General features: G+C 40.5%; 1 protein-coding gene across 1 annotated transcript; it reads left to right on the top strand.

Annotated features, from left to right (window-relative positions):
* The first annotated feature begins 12,713 nt into the window (after window positions 1-12,713).
* penkb (proenkephalin b) lies at window positions 12,714-16,473 on the top strand. Its single transcript, XM_079438320.1, has 3 exons — window positions 12,714-12,807; window positions 12,967-13,107; window positions 15,310-16,473. Exons 1-3 carry the CDS (start codon window positions 12,802-12,804, stop codon window positions 15,943-15,945), a joined length of 783 nt encoding a protein of 260 aa, XP_079294446.1. The 5' UTR covers window positions 12,714-12,801; the 3' UTR covers window positions 15,946-16,473.
* Window positions 16,474-17,136: the final 663 nt, after the last annotated feature.

Below are 17,136 nucleotides of genomic sequence, written 5' to 3'. Positions count from 1 at the left end.
GTGAGGGCAGTGGGGGAGGAGGAGGGGTCCGGGGTGAGCTTAGCTGCAATGTCCATTGTAAACAGTGGGGTGGGGGAGTGGTGTGAGGCCTCAAACCTTGCATAAAAGGTGTTGAGCCTTTCCGCTAATTGTCGGTCGTCCACAGCAGGGGGGGCTTTGGGCCTGTAGTTTGTGATCTCCCTCAAACCTCTCCAGACAGAGACAGAGTCATTGGACCAAAATTGTTCCTTCAGACGTGTATTGTACTTCAACTTAGCCTTCTCCACTTCCTTGCTAAATGTGTACTTACTCTGTCTGTACGAGTGAGGGTCTTTACTTCTGTGCGCTATTTCTTTCTCCTTCCTTAGCTGCCTCAGTCTGGGTGTGAACCAGGGTTTATCGTTATTAAAAGTCACCCTGGTGCGAGATGGAATAATGCTGTCCTCACAGAATTGAATGTATGACGTCACGGTGTCCGTATACTCATCCAGACTATCTGTGGTAGCTTTGAACACATCCCAGTCAGTCATGTCCAAACATGTGCGAAGCTCCTCCACAGCCTCGCTGGTCCACTTTTTAGAAGTCCTCACAGTAGGTTTTGAGAGCTTCAGCCGTTGTTTATATGCAGGGATGAGGTGAACCATGACATGATCAGAAAAACCGAGAGCAGCGCGGGACACGCTTCTATAAGCTCCACTAACTGTTGTGTAACAATGATCCAGCGTGTTCTGCTCTCTCGTCGGGCATTTAATGAACTGTTTGTACTTTGGCAGTTCCTGGCTCAAGTTCCTTTTGTTAAAATCGCCAAGGATAATAAGTAAAGAGTCCGGGAAGGTCTGTTCCACATCCAGTATCTGTTCAGCGAGTGCGCGTTGAGCCTCATGCGCGTCCGCGCATGGCGGAATGTAAACAGCAGCCAGAATGAATGAAGCAAACTGAAGTGAGGGTTAGATTAAATTATCATTAGATTATTAGTAGACTGTCTGCTTAATATCTTCTAACACTTTATTTCGAGAGTTAGTAGACATGTAGTTGCAAATTAATGAGAATTAGTTGACATGTAGTAACTTATAGTTAATAGAAATGTCTTAAGTAGAATGTCATAATACAGAGTAATTACCTAGTTAAGTACTTAGTAGTAGCCCTTGTTATTACATTAAATAAAATGTACTTACCATGTAACTAAGTTTTGAAACAGCCTGTAATTACAGTTTGTAATTATGTACATGTAATAGGCAGCTACAGTTACACATATGTAACAGACCGAGTCTGTACTGTATGTACATAAGCTACATAAAATAAAGTGTATCAAGCTTGTACTTAAGTGTACTTCATGTGTATCTATAATGTACACCTTATTCAGCTGCACCTTAGTTTGATTTAACTCACCAGTACAACGCTTAAAACATGTAATTCATTTCTAATTACATAATATTACACAGGCATAAGCTACTTAAAATAAAGTGTATCAAGATTGTACTTAAGTGTACTTCATGTGTATCTATACTGTAAACCTTATCCATCAGCACTTTAGTTTGATTTAACCCACCAGTATACAGCTTAAATACACGTAATACCTTTCCAATTACATTAAAATTAGAGAATATTACACAGGCATAAGCTACTTAAAATAGAGTGTATCAAGATTGAATTTAAAGCTGCAGTCCGAAAAATTGTCCTCTTTGTCGCCATCTATGTTTGAAAACCTGGAATTGCAGTTACTTGCGGAATTACCTTGCTTGCGTGGGGTTGTACTCTGGCACAGCTCCAGCGTGCATGAATCTAATGTTTTGAGGTGACTGTGTAGCTGTCAATCACCACATCGGTATGGATATTTACTTTACTTCTCAATCACAGATTAGTCTACATCTTGGAATATAGCAGAAGCACAAAACTGGAATATAATTTAATATAGTTTCATAAACACATAATACTTTCTGGATTGCAATCCGCCATCAAAATGCTAAATTTAATTATTCCAGCTGCTGTGATAAAATGTTGTGGTGACATATAGTGGAACGAAATGTCGTGCCTTGCAGGACCACAGTGCTACATAAATACAGACATACAACAATGAAGTAAAAAACACTGTAAATTGGGGGTCCATGTTACAGGAGGTAGGGGTTTGCATGGGGTTTCAGAGGGTGGCGGGGTGATTTGAGTTCAGGGCTCTCACAGCCTGGGGGAAAAAGCTGTTGAGCAGTCTGGCGGAGCGGGCTCTGATGCTCCGATACCGTCTTCCTGATGGTAGGAGCTGGAAGAGACTGTGGGAGGGATGGGTGGAGTCCTTCACGATGCTGTTGGTTTTGCTGGAGCATCGTGTAAGGAAAATGTCCAGGATGGAGGGGAGAGGGGCACCGATGATCTTAGCAGCTGTGTTCACTGTCCGCTGGAGGGTCTTGCGGTCAGCAGCACTGCAGTTCCCGAACCAGACAGTGATGCAGCTGGTCAGCACACTCTCAATGGTGCCTCTGTAGAATGTGGTGAGGATGGGTGCAGGGAGACTTGCTCTTTGACATGGTGTTGGTGGTCCAGGTGAGATCCTCTGTGATGTGCACCCCCAGGAATTTAGTGCTGCTGACTCTCTCCACAGTCGAGCTGTCGATGGTCAGTGGGGGGTGGTCAACGGAGTTTCTCCTGAAGTCCATCACAACCTCCTTTGTCTTCTCCACATTGAGGGACAGATTGTTTGTGCCACACCAATCAACCAGCTGTGCCACTTCCTCTCTGTAGTGCGTTTCATCATTGTTGCTGATGAGACCTACCACTGTTGTGTCATCAGCAAACTTGATGATGTGGTTGGAGCTGAACTTGGCAGTGCAGTCGTGGGTCAGCAGTGTGAAGAGCAGCAGGCTGAGCACACAGCCTTGTGGGGACTGACTGAGGTCTTCCAGTTAGAAAGTCCAGGATCCAGTTACACAGGGAATTGTTAAGGCCCAGCAGGTTTAGTTTATTTATGAGCTGTTGTGGGATTATTGTGTTGAATGCCGAGCTGAAGTCAATGAACAGCATTCTAACATAGGAGTCTTTGTTTACTAGGTGGGTAAGAGCCAGGTGGAGGGTGGAGGAAATTGCATCGTCCGTAGAGCGGTTTGGACGGTATGCAAACTGGAGCGGGTCGAGTGTGTTGGGGTTTTGATGTTAGGCATTACTAGCCTCTCAAAGCACTTCATCATGATTGGAGTCAGTGCTATGGGACGGTAGTCATGGAGACAGGACACAGGTGATTTCTTTGGTACCGGTATGATTGTTGTGGATTTGAGACATGTGGGGACGACTGTCTGGCTCAGCGAGGTGTTGAAGATATCTGTTAGCACATCTGTCAGCTGTGCAGCACAGTCTCTCAGAACACGGGCAGGTATGTTGTCAGGACCCGCAGCCTTGCGTGGGTTAATCCTAGATAGGGTCTTCCTTACATCGGCTGAAGACAGACAGAGCGCCCGGTCGTTGGGAGGTGTGGGCAGTTTTTGTGCAGGTGTGTCATTCTGCATTTTAAACCGTGAATAAAAGTGGTTGAGTGCATCGGGGAGGGATGTGTCCTCATCACAGGCCTGTGGCGGGGGCTTGTAGTCAGTGATGGTCTGAATGGCTTGCCACAGGCTCCATGTGTCTCTGCTGTCTGTGAAGTGGTTGTTATTTTTTGAGCATATGACCGTTTTGCATTTTTGATGCCACAGGACAGATTGGCTCTTGCTGTTTTGAGGGCTGCTTTATCTCCTGATCTGAATGCTTCATCTCTGGTCTTTAGCAGCCCATGAACCTCTGCTGTCATCCATGGCTTCTGGTTGGCACGTGTGGTGATGGTCTTGGTGACTGTGACATTATCAGTGCACTTTTTGATGTAAGCAGTCACGGTTTCAGTGTACTCATTCAGGTCTGTGTGGTTGTTGTAGGTGGCTGCCTCTTTAAACATGTTCCAGTCTATGTCCTGGAAGCAGTCCTGTAGTGCTGAGGTGGCATTGTCTGGCCATACTGTGATCTGCTTTTGAACCGGTTTGGTGAGTTTGAGAAGTGGTCTATATGCTGGGATTAGCATAAAAGAGATGTGGTCTGAGTACCCGAGGTGGGGGCGGGGTTCAGCCTTGTAAGCGTTCTTTACTGTTGTGTAAACAAAGTCCAGTGTGTTGTTTCCCCTTGTTGCAAAGTTCACATGTTGGTAGAACTTTGGCAAAACTTTCTTTAAGTTTGCGTGGTTGAAGTCACCGGCTATGATGAAAAAGCCGTCGGGGTTTTTTGTTTGTTGTTCACTGATGGTGCTATACAGTTCACGAAGCGCGTCTTTAGCGTTTGCACACGGGGGGGATGTAAACCGCTACAATAACAATGTCCGTGAACTCCCGCGGCAGATAGAACGGTCGACACTTCACAAACATAAACTCCTCCAGCGATGAACAGTGTTTTGAAATGCAGTGTATGCGATGATCCGCACGTGCTATAGCCTAATAGCTGGGAAAACTTCTTTATGTTTACAGACGTGACGTAATGACGCAGTGCCATGCTTGAATTTCCCGCGAAAACCTACCAGTACCACTCAAATTAGAAAACATTATTATAAGCTAACCATCGTAAGAACATTTTGGTTCATATAAGTACAACGGCTACTACTAAGTACTTAATTAGATAATAACTCTGTATTATCACACCTTAAAATAAAGTGATACCGAATGTCTAAAGTGGACTATCAAAATAAAGTGTAACCGGGTTTTTAAATTCTGTTCAAGTGTTTAGAAAATACACAAAGTCAAAGTTGGTATCAGCTTTATTATTATTATTATTATTTGGTTCACATATTTTCATAAGGGACACCAGTTGAGACTGTTTTGCAGAATGAACTGGATGATTTTTGGTGGATTTTTCGAGGACTACATGTAAATTTTTCAGTGAATGTGCACCCCTTATCATTGATGGATTAATACAGTACCCAAGAGCATAATTGCATATTGCACTTTTTATACTCCATAGTTATATGAAATAGTTTGTAGTTATTGCTGTCAGACCGACAAAAACTAATCTCTGATTTTTCTTTCTAAATGGACAGCGTGTGAATGTCAGTGAGTGTGCACATGTCTGCGTGTCAGTAATATTACTGAAGAGCTTTCATAAGCTTTAAGAGGAGCACCAGTCACTCACTGTTCATCTGTCTGCTGATCATCATGCATAAATAAATGCAAAAACATGAATTATGCAGCTGTTTAAAAGAGCACCACTTCATATGACAAACAAAGAATGAACAAACAAATAACACTGTCACAGAGAAACAATGAAAAATGAGTCAGAGTTGGGGGGATGGGGAGCGTAATAGGGTATCTGTGTGTATAGTATGCCTGCTGGAAAATCCAGCTGAAACCAGCTTTTTACTGTAGTTTTCATAATAATTATATCTGGTCCAAGCTGAATGGGGATTAGCTGATTCAAGCTAGACTAGATGGTTGGACTGCAAACTGGTGGGGCTGAGATTGACGTGTTAGAACCTCTTGGTCAAACTATTTAGGGATGGAAGTTCATTCCAAGAATATTGCAAAAATCCTTTGAGTATGGTGAGTTCACACCATTCTCTCTAATCCACATTAAATGGCTAAAGGTTGTGAAGTCTCTGTACTGATTAGTCACTGTAGCAGTTCAGATGTAGCCAACTGTACTAGGAGAAGGATTAGGGAGGAGTCTGCACTCTCAAAGTCAGGATGTGGTAGTTGTCACATTGCATCATTATGCATTTGCATAAAGTTGAACTCTGCTTAACTGTATTATATCATCAAGACTCTGCTACTCATGTCGCCATCTGTCATACAAAAGAAAGAAGTAATGAAAGAAGTGACACAGAAAAGAACAAACTTTCAGTCTTTAATCAATGTAACACTTACAAATCTATTAAGGAGGTCATCCATTTTATTTTTATTTGTCCTATACACCCAGTCATCTTCCAAACACATACTGCAACATGCCACTCCATAACTTTTTTATTTCTTTATTTGTCCCCATCACTCAAATGTCCACATATTGCATATACTCCACTCACCCTCCTCTCAGCTGCAAACCTGCAAAGTCTATATTCCCTATCTTTAGCGAAAAACAGACTGCCGTTGCATCAAATATGATCATCTAAATTTTTTGAATTTCAGTCTGAGATCATTCCAAGAATATTACAACAATCCTTTGTGTATGGTGAGTTTCCACAATGTTAGGGTGTTGTGGGTTGTTGCAGGAGCTTTGTCTGGCTGTTCTGAGTGGATGCTAGGGCATTTGCTAGGGTGTTTTGAGGCGGGTGTATGATTATTTAATATACATAGAATTATTTCAAATGTATTTTGTACTTGATTAATTATGTAATGCTGACCCACTAATTTCAGAAACAGACAGTTCCACACATGTTATTCTCTGAGGTCTATTTGCAAGAGACAGGACAACATTCCCTTGAGCAAAACTGCACATTAATATCAAAATAAACATAATACATCAGAAGCCCTCAGTGTAATGAGCACTAGAATGAAATTAAATTATGTCCACCCCCGACTCATCACACACACACGTGCACAAACACACAGTTAGGATGACATGCTTTGAAGATTAAATTTTAGTGTGTCCCACACACCAAGGCTGTATCCGAAATCGCCCCCTATACCCTCATTCACTATTCCCTACATTAGTCCACTCATATAGTTCACTTGAAGGAGTGAATGAAAACGAGTGAGTGAATTCGGACACTAAGTGCACCGGAAGGACTGCCGCTTTTGCATAGTTTGCTTCCTGTTAAATAATAATTTGATACGGGCAGCTCCAATAGTAAGATTGAAGGATTTATCTAGAACTCAGTCACGGAAATTATGTATAAACCCTAATAGTCAATTTACAATTAATTTGTACCTGTGTTGTATTACGCCGTGGACGAGCGCTTCTAAAATTAATGGATGGATGATTCAGCTGTGGGCGCCATCTTCTGGTGAGACGCGGGAATTCATTCGGCGCGCGACTCTCTCAATGCATTCCGGGGATTCTCTAGCCGTTGAGTGTACATCGCTTGTACACTCGTTTTTGCGGTGCATTGTGGGATTGAATGAGTGCACTCGAGAACATCCACTATGGTTTCGAACACCACTTAAAATGGCTGTCCCCTCAAATAGTGCACTATTTGAGGGTATAGGGGGCGATTTCGGATACAGCTCATGTCATTGGCAATGCTCTAATCCAGGGGTAGCAAACTCCAGTCCTGAAGAGCCACAGCCCTGCAGAGTTCAGCTCCAACCCTAATTAAAACTCACCTGCCTGTAGCTTTCTAGTAACCCTTCAGACCTTGATTATCTTGTTCAGGTGTGTTTGATTAAGGTTGAAGCAAAACTCTGCAGGGCTGCGGCTCTCTAGGACCAATGTTCACCACCCCTGCTCTAATCAGTTATTAAACAACAGAGAATTAGCATGTTTCCAGAATACAATACGTGATCTGACTGGCATCGTCATTTTACCTACAGATGCACAGGATGTGTCATGAGCTGGGTTTGACTCTAGTTTTGAATTATGGGGATTTTCCTTTTCCTTTTATTTCTTGCGCTGCTTTCCTAGACTCAGCTGTTCGCAATCACAATCAGCGCTCACGCGGACGGCACCTGTTTCTTTTTGACACTGATTTGCTCCTCTATTTCTCTCTGCGTGTTACTAGGCGTCTTTGCCAGATTATTGTGCTTCGTGGCCAGTCTGCCAGCTCTCTTTCTAATACTTCTGTAGCTCTGTTGTGTCAAGTCAAGTACTGTCCTGTCTAGTCAAGTCGAATCCTGTCAAGTCTTTTACCAGATTTCTGCCCAGTCTCCTAGTTACCTGCTGCCAGTGGTTCATTCGCCTCCGGGCATAGCCCTCCAGACTGTACAGCCTTCTGTGATAGTCGCCACTCGCCTTTCTGGCCGGGACTGCACTCCCTCACGCACAAGTCAAGTCTACTTCTACGTTCCAGTTTCTCCTGAGTTATTTTCCAGCATATGCCTGATCCGGCTAGCGAACAGCAGACTGCCTGAGTTCGTTTTGTGGACAATAAATTCTCTGTTTGACTTGCCTTTGGGTCCCTTTTGTTGTGACAGAATAATCTGGCCAAAGCATGTATCCGGCAAAGGAGACTCCCATTCGATCTGCAGTGGAAGTGCAGGGCGCAATGCTGGGCCGACATGAAGAGGAGCGCGCTGCCGCCAAGTACGCCATGGAGAGCCTGTCCGCCCAGGTTACGGAGTTAACCAGTCAGCTACAGAATCTGCGTCCTGCCCAATCTGCTATGCCTCAGCCACATAGTCTTCCCGAACCAAGTATTAACAACCCTCCTTGTTATTCCGGACAGCCTACTGAATTCCGAGCCTTTTTGACGCAGTGTGAAGTGTTTTTTTTTTTTTTTTACTGCAACCCACAACCTATGCCGAGGACCGCTCCAAGGTAGCTTTTGTGCTTTCTCTCCTGACTGGGCGGGCACGTGACTGGGGAGCAGCAGTGTGGGAATTGGAGGCCAGGTGCTGTGAACAGTTTTCTTTATTTAAGGAGGAGATGATTAAGATTTTCGACCGCTCTGTCTATAGACATGAGGCATCTCGGCAACTTGTGACACTTCGCCAGGGGAGGTGGTCTGCTGCTGATTATGCAATGGAGTTCCGCACCTTAGCGGCCACTTGTGAATGGAACGAGCTGGCTCTGACTGCTCAATTTTTGGAGGCTCTCTCTGGGGAGATCAAGTAGGAGATCTGCCAACCCGCTTGGACCAACTGGTAGAACTGGCCATCCGCCTCGACAAGCGTTTTGAGTTGTGCCATCGTGCTCGCACCTCCATGCCCGAGCTACCTCCAGGCTCGTTGCACATCCTTTTAATTGTTATTAAAGTGAAATTACTGAACCTAAACATAACAACCTGAAATGATTTTAAAATAAAAAAAAATGTCAGATGGACAGAGGTATTTGCATCTGACATGTATGGGGTAGAGTTGCTGGACTAGTGCTTCCCCGTTTCTGCTTTCTCTTAATGAACAATTCAGTAGAGCAATTTTCAAACTGTTCACTATGTCCATTAGGAGTTAAACTTTTTTTGGAACGGTTTTCTCAGTGGCTGCTGGTTGACTGCTTACTGAAATTTGTGTGTACCTGAATTTATCTTTGTGTTTTTATGTGCTACATTGAAATCTATCTTTAAGAGATAGTTGGTGAGTTGGTGTCAATAGAATGTTGTTGGCAGTAGTAATGTCAGTAAAATCAATAGCCTTTGCTAGGGGGAAGAGTGGTCAATAATTACCACTGAAAAGACACATAAAAGCAGTGCAAATCCAGTTGAAAAGAATGAATAACCAGCATTCTATCAATACCCCTCTCACTCGCTCTCTGTCTGTGTGTGTGTATGAAGCAGGGCAGCTGTAACAGGGGGAAGGTCAGGATGATTCCAAGGGCTTTGATCAGAAAAGGGGCTAATCATGATAAAAGAGGGACCCAATCAAATCTGGTCCATTCCAGAACTGAACCAAAACAGTATCTTGTGTAGTTATATGTATTCTGTAAAGAGCTGATGGCCCTTAAGTGGCCCATTTGTGGCTGTTAGGGCAAGGTATTATTCAACCATACAGACCAATTTGGAGTAGACATCACATTTACATCACTTGCAGCTGTGTGCACATTGTGGTGTCAGAAAAACACTGGGAACGAATGGAGGGAAACGGTTAAAATCCATGGAATAAGAGAAAAAATGTATTGCTGTGCCTTTGGATGACAGAATCGGAATACAAATCCGAAGAACAATTTTTAAAGAATACTATCGTCAAAGACTCCATTTGAAGCTAAAGGCAGGCGTTTAAAAGGACAGACTATGGATGAAACCTGCTATGATGATTTTACTTTTAAAGCATAAATTTGATTTAAACAATAGGTCTACATAATATTCACATATGCAGATAGGGGACATATTTCATTAGTCCTGCAGTTACAGCATGAAATACTATTTAAACCTATAACATTTCACATAACATTTACCTATTTATCTCACAATTCTGACTATTTTTTTTTTTAAATGCAAGTTTATATCTCCTAGTTCTGAATTTATAACTCAACAATAGTGAGTTTGTCAATTCTGAGGAAAAAAGCCAGAAGTGTGGGATATTAACTCATCATTCTGAGCCGAGGAGAAAAGAGAGAATGACGAGTTGGTTTTTCTTATCAGAATTGTGATATACAAATTTACCTTTTTTAATTATGTTGCTTAATTATATGGCTTCCACATACTGCTGCTTAAAAACTGTTCCTTTCTGCCATCAGACTCTGCCTACAAAAACGTCATCACGTTTGCAAACACCAATATTGGTCTATTTACACCACACTATGCTGAGGTGCCCCTCTCGATTTCAACTGAGAAATAACTGCCCTACCCCCAGTGATTTCAGCCACTGCCCACCCCCCTAGTTTTGTTCACTGAGAAAATGTTCCTCTTTTGACGGACTCCTCTCAAAGACTGAAAAATAAAGGCAGTTCATTATACAGATTATCAGAGAGAAACACAATCTGTTTCTAGTTTCTGTGGCTGAAGCACATGTTGAATTGTCATCGTGATCTAGATCAGATCGCAATTTTTCAAAGATTGGTTCTCATCAGCAGCATTGTAATGTAACTTTTATACATTTATTTACTGCATTTATTTTTTGGCGTTTTATGCCTTTATTTTCGATTGGACATTAAGTGGACAGGAAGCGAAGCAGGAGAGAGAGAAGGGGACGGGATCGGGAAGGGTCTGCGAGCCGAGACCTGAACTTGGGACACCTGAAACCCAACGGTGCTACATGTGAGCGGGCTGCCCGCAAGGCTATTGGCACAATTAAACATAGTTTAACATTTTAAGACTAACAACACTGTTCTGTGTTCTCGTTTTTAACCTAATTCACAGTTTACTAATGGTTTTGTATAATTATTAATTACATGCTGTTATGGTCATTAAGACTTCGATTTCAACTTTGTTGAGCACACGCCAAACGTAGTCCAATCTCAGCAAAATTTGGTTTGTTTCCATTTCTCATTAAGGAGAGTTGACTGGGAGGGTGAGAGCAGAAGATTTCAAAAGTCCAAAAATAAGGGTCACCCTAACCTGGGCCCATTACAGTTTGTATACCGGTACAGCAAGTTCACAGATGATGCCATCAACCATACCCTACACACTGCCCTCTCTCACCTGGATTTGAGGAAAGGGAAATATGTGTGAATTCTGTTTGTGGATTATATCTTCACCTTTCAACAGCATCTTCTCTTCACATCAAAAATTTCCAGAACATAAGGCTGAAGCCTTTCATCTGCCACCCTCAGCTTTACTCCCACTATGGCGACTACACAGCCAAAAACAGCTGCAAAAAACTGATGTAGTTTGCTGACAACACAGTGGTGGTAGGCCTTGTATGTACTTAGAGAAACTGGACATCCTCTATGGTGTCGCATTAACAGTCACTCCCTGAATGTTACCATCTCACAGAAGATCTCGCCTAAAAAACATCTATACTCAGCCATGCAGGATCAGGCATTCAACACCCACGACAAAATTGCTTCTGAGTGCTCTCATCAGGTAAGTTCTGCTGGATCCTGAAGACAAATAAAGACTAAGGAGGAGTTCGTAACCTCAGGCAATCCGGTTACTGAACAATGACAATTGAAGAGTCTGCATACACAGACACATACAGAAATTGCACTAAATATATACAATTCAGCTTCTGTATACATTGTAGAGTTTTTATACATTTTGAAGAAAAAAAAATTATACTGTATTCTTATTTCTACCATATTCTATTTTCCACTTGACAGACAGACACATGCAGAAACTGCACTATACTGTAGGACTACAGCTTTTGTTTACACTGTATAGTGTTTTGAGGGGGGTGTGTATATATATATATATATATATATATATACTTCTTCTATCTACTATCTTCCATATATTCTGTTTTCTTTTTATTGTTTTCTTCTTTCTTTTACTTTTACATTTTATTATTATTTTTATCATCATCATCATGTATGTGAATGTCCTTAATTCATTGTTGTTTCTATTTGTTGTTGCACTGTCAGATGAGGAATTAAGGAAAAAAAAAATAACCACATAAGACATCTATGTAATATATATATGACCATTTAAGAATTCTTCATATTTCCCCAACTGAAACATTTGGTGCAGGATTTGCTGCTAAAAGGAGGATAGAAGTCACTAAATTCAAGGGTTCGATTAATGTGAAAAGTATAAAATAATAATATGAAAATGTTTGTATTATTAGTGGAGTCTAATTATATTTGTTTATTTGTGAGCTTAATTGAACACATTTTATTAGTAATCAATGCAGAAATATTGAGGATATTTTCACAACCACCAAGAACAATCTGACCTGCAGACATAAATGTGCTTTATGAAGATAAATAAACCGTTGTCAAACAATGCACATTGTGCATGCATAATCTTGAGAAAAAAATGCCATAAGGGTTTAGTTCAGCATTTGCACATCAGTTAACAATAAATTTAATGCGGTTGTACACTATAACAGTCGAAAAAACATAAAACATTACTGCGTAACTCCCACAGTCAATTGTTGTTTTCACGCATAATATTGTTTTGTCAGGAACTATATCTTCTAGTGTAAGAATTTCACTGAATAAATTGTCTTATTTTTGTGTAGTGCTTATATTGGGTTTGTGAGCTGATTCAGTATCCTGATTCATATGCCGCTATACTCTCTCTCTCTCTCTCTCTCTCTCTCTCTCCAAACACGCACTCTAGGGAGTAACGCGCACTTGTACATTTAGTATTGACGACATTTTACATGCACCAAACAGACTGGACTAACTTGCGCCGTCATGAAGGTTAGTAAACCTGCTTAAATACAAAATGCTTTTTGGTATTTCCAGTTATATGAATTGGGAAACATTGTTAATTGTTGTTTGTTTTCATGGCACTAATTTGAATACATTTTTAGGAAGCATTACACTGAGTGCAATCTGTTATGATCTTTTCCGATACAGATACTAACAGTTCCCGTAAGCTCCAGATGGACACTGTTGCTGAGCGCGTATCTGACGCTGACTGCGAGCGCGAACTGTGGCGAAGACTGCGCGTACTGCTCACAGCAACTGCCTCTTCAACTCATAAAAATACACTCAATAGTAAGTCTACTGTTTAATGTACGTACAAACAGTAAATAAAACCACGCATATGTGAAGAAAACGGGATGAAAGTAAGCTACTTGTTTGGAATTCAATCCCGTAAAAATACAAAATTATATAGGCTATTCAAAATATCCATGTCTGATATTTTGCTGAAGTATTACCTACTATTAATTTTTATTTAAGCTATTTGCATACATGTTATCATAAGTCTTTTTTATATTTGTTTAATTAAAACAAACAAACTGTGATTTCATTAATTATTGCAACACTCTGGAGAAGCTAAATTAACAGATTGTAAACCATTATTAAATTAGCTAATTTATTAAGTAATTCGTCTATAATGACTTATTCGAAAAAAAGCTGGAAGATGATACGCATCAACTCTTGCTTAGAAAAAGTCGAATAAACATTTTAAAATATATATTTTTTCTAAGAACAGTTCATATAGGTACTGTAGGGTCTATGATTATTTATTTTCAGAAGTGGCAACAAATATTGTGAATATAAAATTATGATTTACATGGCCAGGATAGAAATTTCTGGATTTTACAGCCATGTAGGCTATTAAAGTGATCAAGAACTGATCTGAGAAATAAAAAGTCTGAAATCGTGAAACGCACCAGACTGTTTGTGAGACAGACCACCACTAGGCTGCGCTAATTTACCCCAAAGCCTACCTTAAAGAACAGCGAGCTGAGTCAAAATTGCGTAGTCGGAACAGAAAGATATTCTCCGCTGTTAATATTAATCACCCAATGGCTCAAACGAATAATGGCGTGATCAAGTAATTTAAATTTTATAGCAGAATCTTATACATCTTAAAAGAGCTATAGACCTACAACAGTTCATAAGATCTTACACTTTCTGTTAATAATTTTCATCTAAATAATTCTGGAACTCTGACATTCATGCAGAACAATTAAGTGTTAAATGCTCAAATAAATATCAGCAATTGTAACATTTTGCCAAAATAAATTAATATAAAACTCTGACATCATCTTTAGGCTGTTTTTATTGAGTGATGCGCACACGCATGCACACACACACAAACACATTTACATTTACATTTATACATTTAGCAGACGCTTTTATCCAAAGCGACTTACATTGCATTCAAGTTATAGTTTTTACATTTTATCAGCTCTTGCTTTCCCTGGGAACACAAAGATTTTAGAAAAAAAAATGCATGAGGGAGTGAAAATAACATATTTTCAATTTTGGTTGAACATCATGGATGTGTTCTTGTCAATGTGTGAAAATGTAATGTAAACAAAGTCATACATGTGTTGTCCTGTTTTTTGTGCTTGTGTTATGGACATTTAGTGTTTAGTTTCATCATTCATAATTGGAAGACCTGACCAATAATGAATGCAGCAGATGAACTCATGAGCTTTCGAGAAGGTATGAACACCATCGTGGCCTACACTGAATCGTTCTGTGGTCTGGCAGGCTATGTGAACTTGCCATGGTGGTCTCTGGCTTTGCTGTGGTGTTCTGGTCTCCTGCTCCCCTGTGGTCTCCAGTTCCTCCACTGCCGTAGAGCCCAGGCCCACGTTCACCTCAAAATCCCGGACCATCGTCTTGTCATCCATTGGCTGAAATTTGATTGTTGTTTTGTTGTCCTTTGGCATGACAAGTGCTATCCCTGGTATATACAGTATATGCTTTATATAAGCCCTTGTGTTTACTTTGTTTCTGTGTCAGGACTTGTTCTTACGTGGAGGTTAAGTTTTGGCTCTGTTTTGTTTTATACGTTTCCTGGTTCCAGTCTTTTGTATACTTTTGTTATTTTATTATAACATTAAATAATGGGCAACTGGATCCTGCTCTCTCCATGTTTCTGAGTTCACTAAATGTTCTATCATTTAAAAATTGATGTTTGTGTGTTGGAGAGTCTAGGGTATTGGTGTATTTTGTTCAAATTCAGTATGTCACTCTGTATTAGTGTTTCCATGGTTTCCCACAAGCTTAGCACACACTCTACACCTACTCATCCCCATATCACCCAAAACACACTCACTCATTTGCATATTGCCCAGTTATGAATTGGGAGATGAAGGCTGAGGGAGGAAAAAAAAGTATGTTTGAGCAATTGTTTCATATCCTCTTTTAACGTTAGTGTCTGGGCAAAAGAGACATCCATTATTTTATAAGAATTTTCTGTATGTCTCATTGACTATATTTTCACGTTTTTCACAGGAATGCGTGGCGGAGTGTGAGGAGCATCTGAGTGCAGGCAGCTCTTGGAGTTTGTGCAAACGTTTTATGCAGAATGCTGATAACACTCCTGAGGGTAACCGAGCATCCACAGAAATGGAACACTTGGACACCCAACAGCACCCAGTAGACAAAAAATATGGTGGCTTCATGAAGCGGTATGGGGGTTTTATGAAGCGTTATGGAGGCTTCATGAAGCGTTATGGAGGATTCATGAAGAAGACTGCTGAGCTCTATGGACTGGAGCCAGAGGACGTTGACCATGGCAGAGAGATCCTGACTAATCATGATGTTGAAATGTTGGCCAATCAAGTTGAGTCTGATGGCAAGAGGGAGGAGGAGGCTCTGACAGACGTCCTTGATTCAAATGGAGAAGCACAGGGTGTAAAGGGTATGGCAAAACGTTATGGGGGCTTTATGAAGAGGGGACAACTTTATGACTTGGAAAGTGGGGTTAAGGCACTACAAAAACGATATGGGGGCTTCATGAGACGTGTAGGTCGACCACAGTGGTGGCAGGAGTCTAAACGCTATGGAGGCTTCTTAAAACGCTCCCAAGAGGAAGATGAAAATTCATCAGAGATACAAAAGAGGTATGGTGGATTCATGGGATATTAAGATGGTCTTTTCTCCTGTGCCCTAGTCCACTTCCTCTTTAGCCCTTTAGATACCACCTGAGATCCGAAAGAGGAGACACGCTTTAAATGTTGCTCATAAGTTTTAATGTGTTAATGTCTTTATTGTGGTGATATGATTTCATGTGAATAAGACCTATTAAAGACCTCAAATACCATGAATATATTGTCTTAACATTACATATTGAATTTGAATTCAAAATTAGATTTACAAGTTGTGTAGCAGATTTTAGTAATCAGGATGACCTACTACAAATGCTGTATCACAACCATTTTCCTTTTATAATCAACACTACAATTCTGGTTTGCATGAGACTTTCATTCAGTCTTAAAAGAAGAACATTTTAGAGAAAACAAGAATGACATTTACTTCTCCATTATATGGTGATTATTTCTTCATGACACTTGTCTTTTACACAGATGTATATTTTTTTGGGTACCAGTCTGAATATTGTCATTTGCTGTATAGCTTGAATAAACTGCTCGGAACTGCACTAGAATGTGCGTCTTGAATAGAAATGCCTCTTTTTTTTGTGCACAAGACATCAGCATTTTCTGTCTGAGGTTTGTGCCTCAGCAGCCTTTTGTTAGTGAGTAAAAGCAAGTTGCATTACCTTTTCTGAATTGTGCTGAGCTTATTATTCGGACCAAACACGCTTATTTGAAGTGGTAGTGTAATTGCATGTTTTATGATGTGAGTTAGAAGTGAAAAGCACTTCTACCAATGGCATGACTATCATGGAGCTCATACAATCAAGACAAAAGTTAGTACACTTTCAGGGGGATTTGAATTTGTGAAGCAGTTTTCAAAAATAGTATCCTGTATGGAAAATTCACCATGCAAGGTCTTTATTATACAGATTAATCACCAGTGTGAAGAAGCAATAAATACAGCATGTTATCACTATCTCTAGCCTATTTGAATGTGTTTTACACGTGGCATATCTAAGCCAGATGTCTCTTACCTTTGATCCTTAGCATAACCGTGTGATTGCTAAACAAGAGTTCTGCCATGCATTAATTAAAAGTCTTATGCATTTTGGGTATCTTAAACGGCATATAAAATCAAAGGGTTATCAAGAACACTGTAGGCTATAGGTTCTCCAATAGTTCACTCAGTAATATCAGTAATAATTATTATTATTATTATATCAGTAATGGGAATTCATAGTAG

Source organism: Barbus barbus (assembly GCF_936440315.1).
Source record: "Barbus barbus genome assembly, chromosome: 2".
Lineage (NCBI taxonomy): Eukaryota > Metazoa > Chordata > Actinopteri > Cypriniformes > Cyprinidae > Barbus > Barbus barbus.
Note: the sequence above shows the minus strand (reverse complement) of the source record. Positions and strands in the feature narration are given on the sequence as shown.

Bases quoted from the DNA above. Each gene is read 5' to 3' on its own strand.
- penkb (XM_079438320.1), top strand. The intron at 13,108-15,309 runs GTAAGTCTACTG...CGTTTTTCACAG, and splicing joins TCATAAAAATACACTCAATA to GAATGCGTGGCGGAGTGTGA.